This window comes from Mytilus californianus, unplaced genomic scaffold, assembly GCF_021869535.1.
Source record: "Mytilus californianus isolate M0D057914Y unplaced genomic scaffold, xbMytCali1.0.p SCAF_5, whole genome shotgun sequence".
Taxonomy (NCBI): Eukaryota; Metazoa; Mollusca; class Bivalvia; order Mytilida; family Mytilidae; genus Mytilus; species Mytilus californianus.
In genome coordinates this window covers 3307256-3325798 of record NW_026262701.1, presented here as the reverse complement: position 1 = coordinate 3325798, position 18543 = coordinate 3307256, and the positions used below count along the sequence as shown (strand labels likewise).

Sequence of the window (18543 nt, the reverse complement as noted above, 5' to 3'; positions counted from 1 at the left end):
ATATAAACAACCGGCATTGAACAAAACTTAGTATAATGTTATAATAACGTTTGGATTTCTTCTTTCAACTCTGTTACTTGTTTAATGTTGGAATCCGGTATTTGTGCCCCAAATACTTCAGCATTTATGTCCTTTGATAGCGACTTTAATCTTTTTTTAGAATCCAACCGAAACCTAACATCTTCAATCGTGTCCCCTATTATTGAATTGCCATTTTTATCGTCACTAAGGACATCATAGCGCTAAAAGTTTTGAGACGTTCAGGCGTTTAAAAGTGGACACGTTTTGGCAAATAACAATTATCGGACACGATTTAGCGATTTAGAAGTTTTAGAACATGTTTGGGCGAAATAGACACATTTGGGTGAATAGGACACGGTTAAGGTGATGGACACGTTTGAGCGTGTTACATATATGCTAGCTTCTTTTCATATTTCCTTAGAAGCTCCCGTATTTATTATGCATTATGAATACTAAAATAGTTATTGAATCGGTAACAATTTAATAAACTGTCACGTTTTGAAAGACTTTGCACCTTCTCAATGTATAAATCATCTTGAAAAACAATATAAAATGTAAATTTGAAGGTGAGCAGACTTATATGATAGTATTGTTATTGATCTTTTTGCGCTGTTTCAGACGTCAAGGGTACTTTTATATCAACAATATCGAGTTCCGTATCTTTATCTTTCGCCCATGACTGTACTTCCCCTCTTGCAAAACCTCCAAATACAATTATACCAATGAGGTAAAAGACAGCACACACATAAAACACATTTCTCCATTCTTCTTGAGTGTCCTGCAATGAAAACAACAGTTTCATCTAGATATGAAGAGGGGAAAAAACAGATTTTTGAAAAACAACTCCATTGTAAAGAGAGACAAAAACGGTAATTCAAAACACACATTTATGTTAGCTTTGTTTGAAAAGGTACACAGGATTAAGAATTATTAAAAACAATAAAAGAAATATGTGACACATACTTATGTTGCCACATCCTCATTCAATACTTGGCTGAATAAATATGATTTTTCTATTCCACTTATGAAATAAAGGAAGATATTTTTTTCTTTTTCAAAACACAAAGACACATTACATCATCGGCGAACTGATCTGTGATCTAGATTAAAATAAAGTCACCGAGGGTATCACTGGCCCAGAAGTCACCCCTCATTGCTGGCAAGAAAATATGGATATTATTTGATGTAAATGTGCTGTAATGCAATTTTGGAAATTGGTTTTGAAATTAAGGAATATATGCAAAGCTCTGATTCATTGTCCGAATTTGGCTATACTGTAAGTCCTTTTTGGTTTGATCAGCTCTTCAAAGTTTGTATAAGGGTTTAGATTTTCAAGTATTTTGGCCTCGATCATCGCTGAAGACATTGATTGTCAAAATGCGCATCTGGTGCATACAATTATTACTGTTAAAATTCTTAACGTTTTATCAAATGACGTTGTGTAATAAAATTTCAAAGTTGATACTGTGCATTAAAGTTTATACAATTTAATTTTCATGATATGTTATACTGTAAATATTTATTTATCATGATAAAAGTACTTGCTTTTCTGATTTTTGCAAGATAACGTCGCGTGTCTGTTTCGTTCATTTTTGTGTTTCTAGGTTAAACTCATCGGTGGCAGTTCAATTTTTTTTATTTCATCAAAGTCGACCTACTTTCAAGCAATTACCTTTTTGATGCGTTATTTATATTTATTGTTTTTTTCGTTCTGAACATGTATGAACTTATTACCCCCTGGATATTCAGCAAACAACAACCAATTGCTTCGTTTATTGTGTCTTTTATGCAAAATTGCGACGACGATGAACTCATAACACTATCAATATGTCCCAAAAAGGTCCATATCGATCGGGTAAGCATGCATGTTATGCAATGACATGCGATATAGATTAAAGATTGTACATAGAAGAAGACTTATCTTATACCTCTCGAAGAAAAGGAAAAGAGAGGCAAAAGATACCAAAGGGACATTCGATCTCGCATGTCAAAATAAACTCACAACGACATGGCAAAAACGAATAAAGTATTTGAAATATAGATGGAGGGGGTGAAACATGATAAGTTTACATACATTTGGAGTCAAAGCACCTGCTACTAATGGAGCAACCATTCCTGGAATTGTTGCCATGGTATTACAAATGCCCAACATTATTCCACTGTATCTAAGTTAAAAAAAATATCCATATTATAGCCAGATTAAATTTTAAATAATGAATTAGTCAATTTTCGGTAATTTTATTCTAGATTATTTATGTTGAAGACGTATATCAAACAAGATTTTCTCCATATTACAATGCAAGACAAACACAAAATGTTTTCTTTAATTACTTTGCATTGCAAAAACCAAAATGAATAATAATCAAGAATTGCACAACATCAAACATTTGAGGTCACAATTCATTAGTCACAACAATTATAAGGAAAATATTACAAAAGCAACAACAGTTCAACGAGTATTTCACTAAATATGTAAAGTTTCAAACAAAACCTTAGGAAATCGCATGAGCTACTAAAGGAGCAAGAGCAGGTACGTCGATTGGGTAAGTGTCTCCTGATAGCAAGCATCACTTGCCATGCGAATCAACACTCAAAATGTCAAAACCAGGAATAGGTGACAATATGTTAAACTACAGATTAGACGATTATTCTCAGATCTAAAGTTTTTGCGCGCGAAACCGTGTCCTGTCCTGAGCTAAGACACATGCATATCTTAAGTGATAGTCATGCTCTCTACTGAAACCAACTATATGCTGATGTAGTTTTGTCAACAGGATGTGACTGCTGATAACAGGAAATGCCTTATTTTGATGCCAATAGCACAAAATGATAGCATATGTTCTCTGAAATCATAGTATTTGAGGTTGTTGAAAAAGAAAAGGGTATATCCGGCTTTTTTGTGAATTTTACATTTGATTTTTTACCTGTATAAAGGTTTCAAGGATTTAAAGTTAGGGACATTATGTCTTTATAATTACATTATACGTATGTTTCATTATAATACGTTATTTTGATTGGCTAACAGCAATCTCGCGTCATTCCGAAATTAACCTTCATTTCAAAATGAAATGTAACATTCATGATGACACGAGCTTCCACAATAAAGTGCACAGGTAAATAAAAGAAAAACTTGATAGAAATCGTGATTTCATGATCCTAGCAAAAAAAAGTAATTATAAGTATTGATTGCTTCTTTTAGTACTTTTGAAGTGTTGTAAAAGCGTTGACCGTGCGCACATTTTTAGAATGAAGCGCTTCGGCGCTTCATACAACATGTACTTCGGTCAACGCTTTTAAACCCCAATAAATTTACAAAAAGAAGCATTGAATACTTAAATGAAAAAAAGGTGTTGGAAAATTATCTCGGTCGTAACATTTTTTGTCAAAACATAACGAAGGTGCGGCTTAATGTACAAAATTTGTATTGTCGAAATATGTTACATACTAGTTTTCATGTGGAATGATTATGACGACCTTGCTCTTTCACAATTTTTCCTTCTCACATATATAAAAGAGTATATTTCGGAAAACAACTACGACTAGTAGTTTCCAATGCCCACATACGATATTTCTGGAAATATAGAAGGTGTTTATTTTTTTAAAGAGAGGTCATAGCTTTTCGGTAAAAACAATACAAAGTTGTTGCTTGGTGTTCCTAAATTGTTCATTTACCTTTCTTTAATTATACGATTGTGAGTAAATCTCATTCCACGTTGGAAAATGGGAAGATCATAGTCAGCACAACCGTTGACTTTGAATTTTATTAAGGTCAATAAATTATCTGTTGTAGGGACCTATTAACGCATTTGACTCCTGATTTACAGCTTGATGATTTCAATTTAAGGAATAGCATTACATAATGACACTTAATCTTTAAACATAAAAGACAAAAGTCTTACTTTGGCGCAACATCAATATGATTAACAGAATATCCGGCTCTGGTAAACCCACTCATCGTTACTGCCAGACAAAGAAACAGAACTGCTAAGTACTTTTTCTCGCAAGGCACGAAACCTGTGGCAACCAGAAATGTTCCAGATCCGGAAAATGCTGGAATATTAAAAGCACATTTCAGAGCAAAAGAGCCTAATGGTTAACTTTTTATGTATTACATCAAATAAGAAACCACAACGATAACATTAGTAAGTCATCATCACATATACATTTATGAGACAAAAGCTAGAGTCGCCTTCAAGGCAAAGTTGTAAAGATGACTATCTAGGATACCAGCTACACATACCACATACTTCACAATCATGAAGAAAACCCGATGAAATCGGAAAACGACACATAGCTATATTAGTCCTATATGGTAATCTGGATTCGTGAATTTTTGTTACATATGTTCGAGCATTGTTAGAATAGTGCCACTAATAAACCAATTTTTCGTTCAAAATTACATAAACGTTCCAATTTTTTGTTACGAAATAACAGAAACTTTCCAAAAAAAAAGTTAAATCACAAAAATACTGAACTCCGAGGAAAATTCAAAACGGAAAGTCCCTAACCAATTGGCAGAATCAAAAGCACAAACACATCAAACGAATGGACAACAACTGTCATATTCCTGACTTGGTACAGGCATTTTCTTATGAAAAAAATGGTGGATTGAACCTGGTTTTTCAATTTTCGTTCCGAAATAACATAAACGTACCAGATGCGCATTTTGACAATCAATGTCTCTTGAGTGATGCTCGAGGCCAACATATTTGAAAATCAAAAGCTAATTATGAAGAGCTATACATCAAAAAGGACAAAAAAAAGTATAGCAGTCATTTTGATCTGAACAGCCTTTAAAAGATTGAACAATAATCTATCAATTCATTTTTAGTCTTTCAGTCATTTTTCATACTTATCTACTGCAGTAAATACATTACTGTTAAGACCGTTCTCTGGCAGTCAATCAAGATCTGTTCGCTCTATGTTCAGATTGTTCAGTAATTGCTTTTCACCTGTAAACCTTAACATCATTCCTAATTGTCTGAAAAGCTACTGAACAATACTGATTTGAATGCAAGCGAAAAGCGAATTGTCTGAACAGTACAGAATTTAATGCAGATAGTCTCAAAATTGACTGAAAGTCAGAAGATGACTTATTTCTTTATAATTCATTGAATTTAAACCAAATACTTTTTGGAAATGTCTATATATAATGTCCAATATTATTGCTGATTTAATCTAAGATTTAAAGATTTATGGGTAAACATTTTCCTGGATTAAGATAGTTTTTGTCATTTTCGCACATAATGTAAGCAGTGTACAAGGCATCAATATCTGGCATTCGGGCGTAGAAGTAAAATATCAATCAAACTAACATTACCAGAGCATGATTTCATTGATTTCTAGTTAAGTATCATGAAGGATTTTCGAAAAGTTCCGCCTACTGACCTTTGACCTCAATTTAAAAAAAAAGCAGCATTTAGCATTTTACCACAGGCGTTAATCGAATAGAATTAATTTTAAAAATGCAAAAAAAAAAAAATAAGTCCACTAATGTATCAAATTTACCCTTTCTTGTAACCGTACTATATTAGTTCCTCACGTTTTTAACTACCTTGCATACTTTTTTTCATTTGAGTTCCAGATAATTGCCAATCCAGAAAGTCACATCAAACGCACCAAACTTATAAAGTAATTTCTTTGTTTTGTTTGTAGCTAAAGTTATTTTTATTTCATGAAATCATGAGAATGTTTTGAGTCAAATGTAATTGGTAATTCAATAAGTGTTGTAACTTGGTCAATAAATTACAAAAATCGTACTAGATTGAATTTGAAATTACTGTGAAAAATAGTATTTTTTAAAATAGACTTACAAATAGTCTGATTTAATCTCCTGGTTTGTCTTGTTGTCAATATTTTGTTTCTTCTGAGAAAGTCGGCCAAATGTCCAGCTCCTATTGACATGATAGCCTGACAAATGTATGGCAAAGATGACAGACCTCCATTCTATGAATTAAATAAAACAAAAGATAACTTTACGACAGCACATTGATAAGTACCTACATCTGCTTCATGTTTATAAATATATATATATAGTTTGTGTTACTCAAAAATAAACTCCTCGGCCATAGAACCCTAATAAAACTAAGTCCCAGTCTGGTTGGTATGTTGATTGTCTAACCATTCTTGATCTCTCACAAATACTGCCAATTTCAGTTGAAAGTTATGATGATAAAAATTCATGAAAACTGTTTTGACTTTTGTTTTTTGATATATTTTTTGTTCAATTGAGCGGGCAGTATTCAACCAAAAGCTTTTGCTACAGTACCTAGCTTCCTGAGGAAGCGAGTACACTTTTACTGTGTTTATTTTTTATATCGTATATCGTTTATTATTCCCTTTTCTAAGATGATTGCTAACTTGAAGCCAACTTTGAGCTAAGCTGTGCGTGGTTTTATTTTCTACTGTGCGTATTACTTTAACGATATGTGATCTAGACAGGAATGGGAATGTGTCTGCCCACATTAAACTGATTTAACCCAAACACATGTTGTGCCTGTACCAAGTCGTGATAGTTTGACGTTGTGTTGCTATTTGTTGTTGTGTTTTATTGTACTTTTTTTTCGATTAAAGCGGATCTTTGAAAGTGTGTTCTGTTGTACTGTATATTGTTGTGAATATTCCTCATATCTTCGTGTATATCAGTTCTGTGCATTTTAATATGCACCGAATCACTGACACTAGTATATAAATGACCGTTTCAAAACGACACAATTCGTTAAAATCAATGCTGATTTTTTCTATATATGTTAGGTTCATGGACAAACTTCTCCAATAGGAGCAAGAATATATCATATCATAAAACATTAAAACAACGGTTTTTGATACAGATACATTCTATTATAATCAAAGACTTCATAACGAGTGGAATTGGATAGCGCTTGACACAAGTTCGAGTTATTTGATTAAAATGTTATGATAAACGAGCCTTTGACGAGTTTATTTTCATGACTATTAAAATTGGATAACGAGAGTTAAATTAAGCGATCTGCAATTCTATGACAAGATTTTCTTTTTGAAATTGAAAATTCAACAACACATTTTTTCTTATCTGTTGCTCCTAACCAGGTTCATGTCATAAGTCCTCTTTTAGGGTCGACCATTAATATAATATGGTTTCAAGATGTTAATTTGCAAAAAATGGAATCAAATTAGACAAGAATAAAAGTTACAGTTGAAACATGTGCTTTGTATATTATTGAAGAAATTTAAAATGATTGTTACAACAGAAAAAAAACCAGTCAGTTTCGGTGTCGCCTTTGAAAGTCGTCATTGACCTAACGGATACCTAATTTAATTGTCGCATAGTCGTTGCATATTGTATCGATACGATACAAATATGCATATTTGTCGTATCAATATTCATATCACATTACTTTTAAGTTGATACGATAATTGTTTGATGCTGGAAATAGATCTCAGATTATAGTCATAAGATAATGCACTTTTTGTCTGTTTGTTTTGTTCACACATTGTTGTCAACATACTGGAATGCTATATGACTCTCATACAGCTAGCTATAAAACCAGATTTAATCCACCATTTTCTACTTAAGAAAATGCCTATACCAAGTAAAGAATATGACAGTTGTTTTCAATTCGTTTAATGTGTTTGAGCTTTTGATCTTGCCATTTGATAAGGGACTTTCCTTTTTGAATATTCCTTAGAGTTCGGTATTTTTTTGTTATTTTACGTTTTAATAACCATATCGAACTGTCAGCTCAAGCTTAAGCTTAATTTTATAGAAACTTACACTTTTAATATCAAATTTCAGAACTGTCTTCATAAAAGCAGGTAGATTTGTAAGAAGTGTATACCATCCCCAGTTAGAACACATATGGGTACATATTCCTACCCATAGAACAACTGAAGTTCCCATTTTTTTCCATGGTATGTCTGACACCTGTTGTTATTTAAAAAAACCAAATCAGCAATTTGTAACTAGAGTTTAAGATCTGAATCTTTATTTTGAATATATAATCACAAATACAGGTATGTATACTACGTTTTTATGTTGGATTGTAAATTACTATATTATGTATTGTGGCCTACGATGCAGATAAACGTCCAAATGATGATAATTTTTACCATACAGTGATATCATTTAATCAAATACGTTTAGAAATGTAATCACTTTACGACAGTCTTAATCCGTGTAATAACCTGGGGTAATCCAAGGCTTAAACCACAAATAATGTACATATTTCGTCTAAAATTTTGAACCAATATGCATTGATCTGTGATATTGTGAAATGATTAAAATCTATCTGTGGTAAGGACAAGTATTTGCGACTACAAATGTGCAGATCTATCATTGATAGTCATGGTTTCCTACAAAGCTATGCAACTTGTGGGGTATTTCCTCCAACCATAGTTTACCCCAAGTCGCCATGTAGTCGCAACGATCTGTCTTTTGTTTTTGTAGTTTTTGTTGTTTTAAGGTATGGTGAATCACAACAAAAAGAAACGACAATATGTTATAGCACGTAGCATCCTATAAATTGTTATTTGGAAGTGTATCCGTTGTTTTGGGGAAAATCATTTCTGTAATTAACATGTTTATGTTGCAATCACGAATAGTAAAAAATTAAACTGTTTTTTTGGGGGTTTTTTTTTTTGCATGTACCTTTCTGGATGTGTCAAACTCAATAGCATTCGTTAAATATCGTAACTCTGCTTTAGATATTCTAGGATGTTCTGACGGGGAATCTCTAGCTTGGTAAAACCAGACAACAGTCCAAATGCAACTCAATCCACCTGACGGAAAAAAATATATAAATCGTATTCATACACAGTAAAATACCTTTTTTCCGGATTTTGTTTTCCACGAATTGAAGTAAGCAAAACTAATTTTTTGTTTTTATTTGTGTAATACTGTGAACTTTCAGTGGCACTAAACGCGCCTCTTTTAGAAACATGTAATTGTCTTTTCTTTTGTTGAACACAATTGATATGTCTTTGGTTCTTTTTTCTATTGTTTTTGCTTTCCTATTGACCCCGAATTTCCTCCCGTATTCTTCAAATTATAAGACGACCAATATTATATTAATATTTATAAATACATCCAAAATTACTTTAAAAGAGTGTGTGGTTCATTTGTAACGTATCTATGCGAAATGCTTATCAATTTTGATATTGCCTATCTTATTTTAATGCTTTTTCTCTCAGAAAACCTTATGATTCTCCACCCAGAATTTAAATTACATGTATAAAATGTCTTTTAATTGATCTATTCAATTGATGAATTGTCTAATTGACGTATACCCCACATATCAGTTTAATTAAAAAAATAATTATTATGGTTTCCAATTACCGCAATTAAAACAAAGGCTAACAAAAAAAGCTACCAAGGGGACATGCAAAGCTCGTAATTCGAAGAGAAACTGACAAGCCGTAGCATAAACGAAAAACAAGGAAATGACAATCAAGTTCACAAACCACTTCATAGAAAAAAAGAATTGTGGTGGGCTCAAGTGCTCCAAAAACGTAAACAGATCCTGCTCTGCGTGTGTTTTAAGTCATGTTACTCATGGTGAATACTATATGGACAATGGTGTCTATTTCATTTAATATTCATTGTAGAATTTGTCACACACAAACAAACCAAATATCATAATACAAGCACAATGTTTTTGATTTAATTGTCAACTTTAAACTATCAAGTAGTTATTTACTATTTGACTATGGCATGGAATGTTGACAGTCGAAATCAAAGTCCTACGACATCAAAAATTGGTTTGGTGGGATAGTCTATTTATGAAAATGCATCAAAGATACCAGGTAAACAATCTTGTACGACATAGTTGTTTTATCTGTCTTACAATGTACATTACAAGTGTCCTCAATTGTCCTTTTGAAATAATAACTGACCTTATGATGAGTGTGTATAGGTTCACTGAGATTATTACTACTGTATGCTATCTCAAATAGATGAATCAGATATTTGTTATCCTGTCTGCCCATAGTTCTGCAATAGTTTTTCGGCTATTCTAACTCCACATTTATCTGTCTTTGTTTTAACTATTGCGATTTGAAATAAAGAGTCAGAAAATACCAATAGAACATTCAAACTCATAGAAACTTACAATACTCTGTCGTTCCTAATTTCGCTCCTTTTCCAATATTTTTTAATCTTGATTTGATTTTTTTTTTCCTTATCGTTTTACAAGATTTAAACAACGGTAAGCTTCTATCGCCTAAATGCTATATCAAAATACGAAAGACGATTGAATGAAAATAACTTCACAAAACACTACATAGAATACTAAAGACTGAATACCACGAACCCCATCAACTATTGGCACCCGTCGTGCTGCTTATGGTAAGTACACATTCGGTAATGAGTCTCATTCGGTGATCGAGAAAAAGAGGTTGGGAATGTGGTAATGACAATCAGAAAATATAAAGAAGAAACAAATCAAATCAAGGTAACAAACGAAATCTGAGGGAATCGGAGAAGGATTTGGTTATTATTTCTATACTTTTTTTGTCATAAAGCTCCTCAACTGTTTCGGTTCTTACATACTGTTTTTATTTTTTAGAACATGTCCGTGGTCGTCTGTGACACAGATATTACTTAACGGTCAACCAAATTTTGATTAAATTGCTAATTCTTGTAACATATATCAACCGTAACTCTTTAAACACTTACCAGTGATATAAAATATTGAACCCCATCCATTATCAAAGCCATATTCACAAAGTAGTCCTGAGGCAGCAAATGTACCAATTATTCCACACGTTGCTCCTAAAACAAAAAATAGTAAATGTCTCTACTTTATTCTTTGTATCCTTAATACGTTTTTTGATATATTCAAAATAACAGTAATCATGGATACTGTCTAAAAAAATTTTGAAAAAAGAAAGCAACGGACAAAGCTTGATAATTGTTTCATATGAAGTATGAACATCTAATTTAAGACTTGATTTATACTTATACATACTATATGTGTTTAAGAATTGTCCTGATAGATAATGCCATTGATGAACATATTTATTAGCAATTTCAAGCATTCGACATTTGTCATCTTTTGTCATGGTATTGTCAGTTTGTTTTCGACAAATGGCTTTGAATATCCTTTTGGTATCGTTCGCCTCTCTTTTACATTGAGATTGACACCACACACACAAATACACAAATCAATGTCTCTGTTGGATAGTTTCAGGATTTCCTAGATATAGGATTATAGCTGGAAACATTAATCTTTAATATGATAGTCTTTTAAGCGTTTGAATAATATATTAGTAGACGTTCATTAGGAATAAAATGCAGATTTTAATATATCATTTTTTTTTCTTCAAAATACGTTTATCTTGTTGAAATTGCTGATCTAATATAAGGCGTTGTCTGATAACAAAAGGTCACTAAAATCGGATTGTATCATATTGAATTTCATATCATTAAAATGAAAGTACATCGAGAAAAGTCCATCCCGGTTTAACTTTACCAATGACCTCATACATAAATTATCAATTAAAAAAATGTACTCAATATGTACACAGTTATAAGACAGTTTAATCATTTTAATGATTTGTTTTGTTTGATTGCATGTTCGTTTTTGCAGGGGAGAAGGGTGTTATCAGTATTATTTTATTGTGCGTGACTTTTTATACTGGAAAACAGGTGATACATGTGTTAATTGTATTACGACCGATCAATTGAAATATCATTTTAAAGTATGCTAACATACTTAAAAGGTCACCTTCAGATTGTCGCCACTAAATATTAAAATGATAAGCATAAATAATACGATATATCTTTAAATTTGATACAAGTAAACTCAATAAAACATAGTTAATGTAAATATAAAACTTGCCTACGTAGGACGTTGCTATAAGTTTGCTACGTTCTAGAGGAGGAGCCCATCTTCCCCACATTGAGTGGCCAACAGGAAACACGACACCCTTAAATAAATAAAAACAAAAATTAAAAAAAAAACTTGATACATTCTAGGCTTCCAGAACATTCAAATCTAAACATTAGAATGATTAAACAATGAATACGTTTAATTTAAATAAAAATAATGGAAATAAAAGAGAAGAAAAGAAATGACTGTTCTTGCAATATAAAGGTTTATGTTCAAATATCGATATCTGGGATGATTGCTTTATGTATTGCAAAAAACAAAAGCTAGGTAAACATGAAAGGAAACGTAGATGTGCCAAAGGAAACAATAACAAATTGAAAGTACAAGATAAAAAACATAAGCAATAAAAATGTAAAACATAAAATACCCAACTCCAATATAAATTCAAAAAGGATGTCCATTCAAAACTGACAATATCAAATGATATCAATCAACGGAACAAATGAAAAACAACTGCCATATTCCTGATTTGGTACAGACATTTTCCGAAGAACATGATGGGTGGGATATAAAAAAAAAAAGAAAACACTGCTGCCATACGGCTGGGATGGCTAAGGAGATATGAGAAGAGGAAAATTGTATTCAAATGTCGATTGCGTCAACTTAGGCAATATCCTTCATCATAAATTAGTTCAGTCGAAAATACCTCCTTATTTTAAAGATCAGTCTGTACTAATAATTTCTCATACCTATACCAAACTAATTGCAACTAAAATTTTCAATTACAAACACGTTTTGCAGGATCTCAACATTGACGACTTTAAGTCTAAACCTCCTGATTGCACCTGTGCTAGTTCCCAATTCACATATAATCCGGCTGGCCACGTGATTACCGGAGACCTCAACATTGTCAATAACACTTCGCTGCGAAATTTGTTATCCAAAGGTACGAAATATCGCGAGCCTAAATCCATCAATTGGAAATACAACTTCAAAATACTGATGGATTCAGTCGAGGATTATGCTAGGCAATGGGCTAAACGCGAGAAAGAAGACGTTGATACTCTTTCCGAATGGATTAAGGCTGTGAGGTCGTTGATACAAATCCGAATTAAGAAACTAAATGGGTCTATCAATACCCACGCTACGTCAATTTTTAAAGACCCAAATGTTGCAAAACACTTGTCCTACCTCCATGACAATTATGTTGTTGTCCCCGCAGATAAAGCCCCAAACAACATCGTTTTTGTGTGTAAATATCATTACATAAACTGCTTGAGAAATGAATTAGGTATTGACAATTCATTTGGAAACTCAACATATACCCTCACGACACTTACCAAAGAGGAAATTCTGGATAATCATAGGTCTGTTCTATGTTCCTTTGGAATTTCAACCAAAGATGAAGAACTGGATCTTCCATCACTGCATTGGATACCTAAACTACATAAGTGTTCTTACAAACAACGGTATATTGCTGGGTCTTCCAAGTGCTCCACGAAACCTCTTTCTTAATTATTAACATATATTTAATCAGTAATCAAACCCGGGCTCCAAAGTTATTGTGAAAATGCCTATTCTAGAGGTGGCGTGAATCAGATGTGGATACTAAAAAATTCCAAAGATCTTTTAGAGTACATACAATCTAAGACTCTCTCATCTTGCAATAGTATTAAAACATTTGACTTTTCTACAATTACACAAGTATTCCTCATTCGAAACTAAAAGACAAATTGAAAGAGTTGGTATTACTTTGTTTCATTAAAAAGAATGGCGAACGTAGATACAAGTATCTTGTCTTGGGGAGGGATAAATCTACTTTGTAAAGAATCACTCTGAATCAAACAAAAAATTCTCTGAAACTGACATTATCAAGATGCTTGATTTCTTGATTGACAACATATTTGTTACGTTTGGAGGACGTGTTTTTCAACAGACTGCCGGAATTCCAATGGGAATCAATTGTGCCCCTCTTCTTGCCGACTTGTTTCTTTATTATTATGAGGCTGACTTCATACAAGAACTTCTTAGGAAGAAAGATAAGAAGTTAGCAATATCCTTTAACTTTACGTTCCGCTATATAGATGATGTTCTCTCACTAAATAATACAAAATTTGGTGACTATGTTGAACGAATCTATCCCATCGTACTAGAGATAAAGGATACTACAGATACAGTTAAGTCTTCCTCATATCTTGACTTACATCTAGAAAATGACAATGAGGGTCGGTTGAAAACAAAACTTTACGACAAAAGAGATGATTTCCGCTTCCCAATTGTGAACTTTCCATTTCTATGTAGCAACATTCCAGCAGCGCCTGCATACGGAGTATATATCACCCAATTGATACGATATTCCCGGGCTTGTATTTCCTATCATGATTTCATTGATAGAGGATTGCTGCTCACAAGGAAGCTATTAAACCAAGAGTTCCAAATGGTGAAGTTGAAATCATCCCTTCGTAAATTTTACGGACGCCATCACGAGTTGGTTGACCGTTATGGAATAACCGTTTCACAGATGATATCGGATATGTTCCTTATGTCGTAACTACAATACCCTTCCCTTTTCACTAATGTGACCTACCGAATTAGACTATTTACCGGATTTGTAATAACATAAGCAACACGACGGGTGCCACATGTGAAGCAGGACCTGTTTACCCATCCGGAGCACCTGAGATCACCCCCAGTTTTTGGTGGGGTTCGTGTTGCTTAGTCTTTAGTTTTCTATGTTGTGTCATCTGTACTATTATTTGTCTGTTTGTCTTTTTATTTTTGGCCATGGCGTTGTCATTTTGTTTTCGATCTATGAGTTTGACTGTCCCTCTGGTATCTTTCGTCCCTCTTTTTTCAAATCTTATAAATCGATAAGGGAAATACAAATCAAGGTGAAAAAAAAGAAAAAAGAGAGATAATCGCATGCACCCCAAAAGGAGCGAGACCGGGTTCATCGACAGGTTAAGTATCTCATGTTATGCATGCACCGTCCGCCATGCTAATTAAACGTAATTAAATATAAAGATAATTATCATTTCGTGCTACTCAATTCTAAACATGTCAAGCGCGATAGGACCAAAAGTGACCAAAAAAAAAATTCCAAATTCATCTATGATCAACGTTCCTTAAAGTAGTTGGAATTTAAGTTTATCATGTGTTTCTTAATAAGTTCTTCATTCATCAACAGATACTTCAAGAAAACAGATTGCTTAGACACATTTAATTAACGAAGCACTGACTGCCGAGTTTCTTATACCAGACGGGACTAAAAGAGAGGCGAAAGATAGCAAACTGTATATCTACAATCATAATTCGAAAACGAAAAACAATAAAAAAAAAAAACACCAAACAACTGAATACAAAACACAACAGGAAACTGAAAACTGAGCAACAAGAGCCCCACCAAAAACCGGAGATGAACAGAGGTACTCCTTTTTAGAACCTTTTCGAGTAACGATCTTCATGAGGCTATAGAAAATGTTCTACATAAAGGGTGAGAAAGGGAAATAAAAACAAAGAGAGAACAAATCAACCAATTTCCTCCAAAATATGATAAAAGGCAGTTTAAAATGGAATAGCAAAACTACTTTTATTTACTAAGATTCAATAGATTCATCATCAATTTGAAAAATCAATGAATATATCTTATAAATGTTTGAATGAAACACATACCGTAGCTACTCCCACAACAACACGAAGTACGTATACAAGTATAACAGAGGTTCTTGCAAACACTGGCATCAAAAGTGTTGCCACTCCAGATATTGCCATAGCGGTGCCATAAATACGTTTCCCACCAAATCTATCAGCCAACCATCCTCCAGGTATTTGTGTAAAAACGTAGCCGTAAAAAAATGAAGATAATATTGCAGATCTTGTGTTCTTATCCCAATCAAATTCTCCTCGCTTCAATAAATTATATGTGAATGTTGATATGGTTGCATCTTAAAGCATAGATATTGTATCAACAAATTTACTTTGTTTTATGGTTACCAACAACAGTTGCCTTGGGTATACAATATGTTCTTTTCTTTTGTTGTTTTTTGTTGCTGTCTTATCTTTTTTTGCTTTTCGTTTAATGTTTTATATAGTGTGTACTTGTGTTGTGCTGTTGCACCATTGTCCAAGGTTGGAGGGAGGGTTTGGCGCAATCTAACTAGTTTAATCCTGCCACATATATTTGTGCCTGTCCCAAGTCAGGAGTCTGTCATATTTGTTTTTCATAAATTGCTTTGTTATAAATTATGTCGTTAGTTTTTCCAAATGACTGGTTTCATATATTCCTTTCATAGCCGACTATATGGTATGGAATTTCTCATTGTTGAATTCTGCACGATTGCATATAATCCCTGACATCCAATTCATTCGAACTTAGGTGGATAGTTGTTGGCAATCATACCACATCTCCTCTTATTTTTATACTAGGCAGAAAACTTCACATTGAAAATTACCGATTAATTCAAAATCACCTAGAGGACAGGGCCTCAAAGTGGTCGTCAATCTGATATGTACTGATAGTAATGCAACTTTAAAAAAAATGTCATTGATCTATCACAAGTAGTCCTATCAAACTAACTGCAGCAGAAAACTTAGTTCAACACTTTGCTGGACCTCGTTCAATAACAATTTCACCGTGTGATCGATGTTAGAGTGTAAAAGGTCAATATAAGCAGCTCAAATGCCTTTTGTGTTGATTTCAGTACTATTCATTGTTTCGTCTGGTGTTTTCAATACCATAGAGTGTTGTTTTTTTTTAACCTAAAATGAATTAAATTGCTTTGCTTTGCTGTAAAAGAAAAATGAAAACAACACGTTTTAAATGGCATGCGTCCGAAGCGCTTTTCTGGATTTACCATCAGGAACGCTCAAAGCCGAATATTTGAAAGACAAGGATGTATATGGACCAAAAATGTTGTAGAGCTTTAAACTATCAAGGACATTTTCATGCAAATTGATTGTCCTTTGAAACAACTTACTCAGATGAATCGAGGTTTTAATGGAAGAATGACTAAAATACCTCTTGAGCTTTAGGGCTCGTGACATCTAGTACACCACATGTTTCATCAGTCGTAAAATTGCTCTGTGATGAATTCATTAATGTTGAATTATCAATCGATGTCCTCACCATACAAACAAGTGCAACACTGATGTTTACTCTCAACGCATATACATTGAAGTATCCCGTTAAAAAGAGATATGCCAATATCCATCTTTGCGACAGGAAGGTTGGAACTTTTTCTGAATATCATGTGTAAATGGAGATAAATAAACTACATGTATGTTATTGTGAACAGGAAAAAATTCAAAGGTAGATATAAATAATTAGAAAAACCCGAAACGTGACATATTTATTCAACAGACAGTTCAATGAAACATACAAGATCATACAAGTAATGCTCTGAATACTTGACTTATATTAGAGGAAACAGTAGTGTACGTCATAAATCATGGTTTGAATTGATAAAGGTTAAAAACAAAACGAAGGGAATCGCATGAAATCAAAAAAGTAATGTTGACTTTAAACATTATTCATCATAACTGTGTTGGATCAGTTATTGTATCAGCAGATAAAGTTAAATTTAGGAATTAAACAGTTATGTGTGTTTGAGATCTTGACTTCACAGAAGCGTCTACACATGAAGAATATATCTAAATTGATACAATATTTCAGGCTTTTGATTAACTATTATGGTGTTAATAGAGACGTGCTTACCTTTAAAACTTTCAGAGTTTTTACACACATTGTGCGATCCATCGTCCTTGCTTGGTTCCATATTACCTACTTTTGTTACTTTAAATTTGTTTAGATTGCGTAAGTGGCTAGTTGACAGTCAAATCACGTATGGTGGTCATATTGTCAAGTTCATATAGCTTTGTTGGTCAAAGATAAAATATATAGTTCTTACGCAAATTTTTTCAGTGTTATAATATAATGATCCTGAAGTAAAGCATTGGACTGAGTAGATGTACTTCAGAAACACTCCAAAAGAAAAGTGAAGACAACTATTACATCAAAGGAAAAAAACTTTCATTCGTGTTCTCCAACATTTATACATTATACAATGTATAACATTGTTATATTTTTTTTCTAGTTTGTGATTATAACCACATGTATTTTTTAATAACTTCTGGTGCTTGTAATAATTTTTACATAAAGAAACATACTTGACAAGTGTGTTAAATTCTGAATTTAAGACATATTTCAGTTGTGAATATATTAAGTTGCCAAAAATAGAAATTTCCGTGTGTTTTGTATTTTTCTTTTTTTAGATTTATATATATATTTATTTATTTATTTATTATTTTCTCACTTTTCAATGATAGACAAGTAAAACATATGTAGTGTCGATTTTAGTCGTTCTTCCTCCCATTTCTGTTGGAGCAGTTTATGTATAAGGAGGAAACCCATGTGACTTAAGTCTGAGTAGTGTAAACATGCACAGGCGTAACGTAAAATACGATATGTAAACGTCAAAAGATGGAAATACTGACAAAATGTTGATTGATTAAACATTTTACAAATTTGTCTTATAAAGGGAGTTAACTGTGATAGTTCAGTTTTATAAAATAATGTACAAACAAAATTTCCGTTTTCTTTTGTCTCAAGAAATCAAGCTAGCTGATGCTATCTTCTTTTTTTCGAAAGGATTCAAATGCCATCTTTTAATGTTTATTTCAACATTCTATCATTTACGTTTCTCCCTGCCTGATCGCA

At 32.8% G+C, this 18543-nt stretch overlaps 1 protein-coding gene across 1 annotated transcript; it reads right to left on the bottom strand.

Annotated features, from left to right (window-relative positions):
• Positions 1–582: 582 nt before the first annotated feature.
• Positions 583–17873, bottom strand: LOC127701789 (uncharacterized transporter slc-17.2-like). Its single transcript, XM_052205754.1, has 11 exons — positions 17542–17873; positions 16846–17066; positions 15501–15734; positions 11838–11925; positions 10673–10768; positions 8648–8778; positions 7775–7924; positions 5835–5967; positions 3921–4071; positions 2096–2186; positions 583–799 (listed from the first exon to the last, which is right to left on the bottom strand). The coding sequence occupies exons 1-11, from the start codon at positions 17600–17602 to the stop codon at positions 614–616; spliced, it is 1542 nt and encodes a 513-aa protein (XP_052061714.1). The 5' UTR covers positions 17603–17873; the 3' UTR covers positions 583–613.
• Positions 17874–18543: the final 670 nt, after the last annotated feature.